This window comes from Penaeus monodon, chromosome 24, assembly GCF_015228065.2.
Source record: "Penaeus monodon isolate SGIC_2016 chromosome 24, NSTDA_Pmon_1, whole genome shotgun sequence".
In the NCBI taxonomy this organism is placed as follows: domain Eukaryota; kingdom Metazoa; phylum Arthropoda; class Malacostraca; order Decapoda; family Penaeidae; genus Penaeus; species Penaeus monodon.
The window spans coordinates 13,501,204-13,502,399 of record NC_051409.1 but is presented as its reverse complement, the minus strand read 5'-3'; the positions used below and the strand labels follow the sequence as shown (position 1 = coordinate 13,502,399).

The 1,196-nt window shown below is 39.5% G+C and overlaps 1 protein-coding gene across 1 annotated transcript; it reads left to right on the top strand.

Moving 5' to 3' along the window:
- The first annotated feature begins 13 nt into the window (after nucleotides 1-13).
- LOC119588599 (small proline-rich protein 2D-like) lies at nucleotides 14-925 on the top strand. Its single transcript, XM_037937242.1, has 2 exons — nucleotides 14-188; nucleotides 320-925. Exons 1-2 carry the CDS (start codon nucleotides 17-19, stop codon nucleotides 508-510), a joined length of 363 nt encoding a protein of 120 aa, XP_037793170.1. The 5' UTR covers nucleotides 14-16; the 3' UTR covers nucleotides 511-925.
- The last annotated feature ends 271 nt before the right edge of the window (nucleotides 926-1,196 follow it).

Here is a 1,196-nt window from a genome sequence, read left to right as displayed (position 1 = left end):
CGGCAGACCTGTGGCGATGGGTTCTCAGCACAGGTATATAAACATCGGAGCCCAGCCAGCGCCGCCGTCAGTAGCGAGATCCCTTGAACCAACTAACATGAAGTTCTCATGTAAAGTTTGTCTTCTCGGCTTCTGCGCCCTTGTAATTATATGTGCGGTGGCGGAGGCTACTTCGCCTCCAGGACCTTGTAAGTAATATTACTAACAATTTTATTTATATGGTAAATATAAAGAGATATGATATTTCTTGCGTGGCGCCCTAGATTTTTTTCATTTCTGATATTTTGTAGTTTTGTAATACTCATGACTGTCTTTACAGTTAGGTGCCCATGGCGTCCACCGTGCAAGAAGTGCCGTCCTCGTGTTTGCCCAGCTATCGCTTGCCCGAAGTATGAAGATGTCTGCCCGCCATGCAAGCCCCCGACTTGTCCTCCTTGCCCACCACCTCCACCTTGCAATTGCCCTACTCCCGTATGCCCTCCATGTCCATATAGTAAGGGCAAGAAGTAAGAGATAAGACCGGTGGGAGGGGGCAGAGGAGGTTTACTGCGAGCATCAAGAGAAAGAGAAAGATTGAAAACGCACAAGCTTGGGAAACTGCAGACGAAGCGTGTCTTCTCAATGCATGAATTTCTTTTGTGGAAATAATTCCTTATCCCCTTGCGAATTGTTTCTCATAACTCTAGATTGAGGATAATGACCACAGTGTGATGTCATGGTATAAGTTCTTCCAATTTTCTGTATATTATCCTCTATCTGTGTTTCAAATGCATTGTGCAGAAGTAGAGAAAGAACATAAGGTGTTCATATTCAATAAGAACCGTAAGAACAAAAGGTTTAGTAATCAGGCACTCGCACAACCATTCAATTCTAAACTGTTAGCGCGCTGGTTTGATGTAATTAATCAATAAACCATAATGATTATTCACTGGCTTTCCTTTAAGGTATAGGTTAAAATGACGACAATAAACATGTAAACTTTAATGGATTAAAGAGCCACTTAAAACTTTATGAAACCTAAAGAATTATACACATTAATATACAAAAGAGGGTTATTAGTGTGTTATATGATGTTAACAGGACATTATAATTTCATAAAGTTTATGGATAATGATTCAATTTAACACTATTGTGATTTATTATATCATAACTACGTAATTTTGTGTCAACATCACTAAACAGTAATGCTTATATAA

Bases quoted from the DNA above. Each gene is read 5' to 3' on its own strand.
- LOC119588599 (XM_037937242.1), top strand. From the start codon at position 17: ATGGGTTCTCAGCACAGGTATATAAACATCGGAGCCCAGCCAGCGCCG. The intron at 189-319 runs GTAAGTAATATT...CTGTCTTTACAG, and splicing joins TACTTCGCCTCCAGGACCTT to TTAGGTGCCCATGGCGTCCA.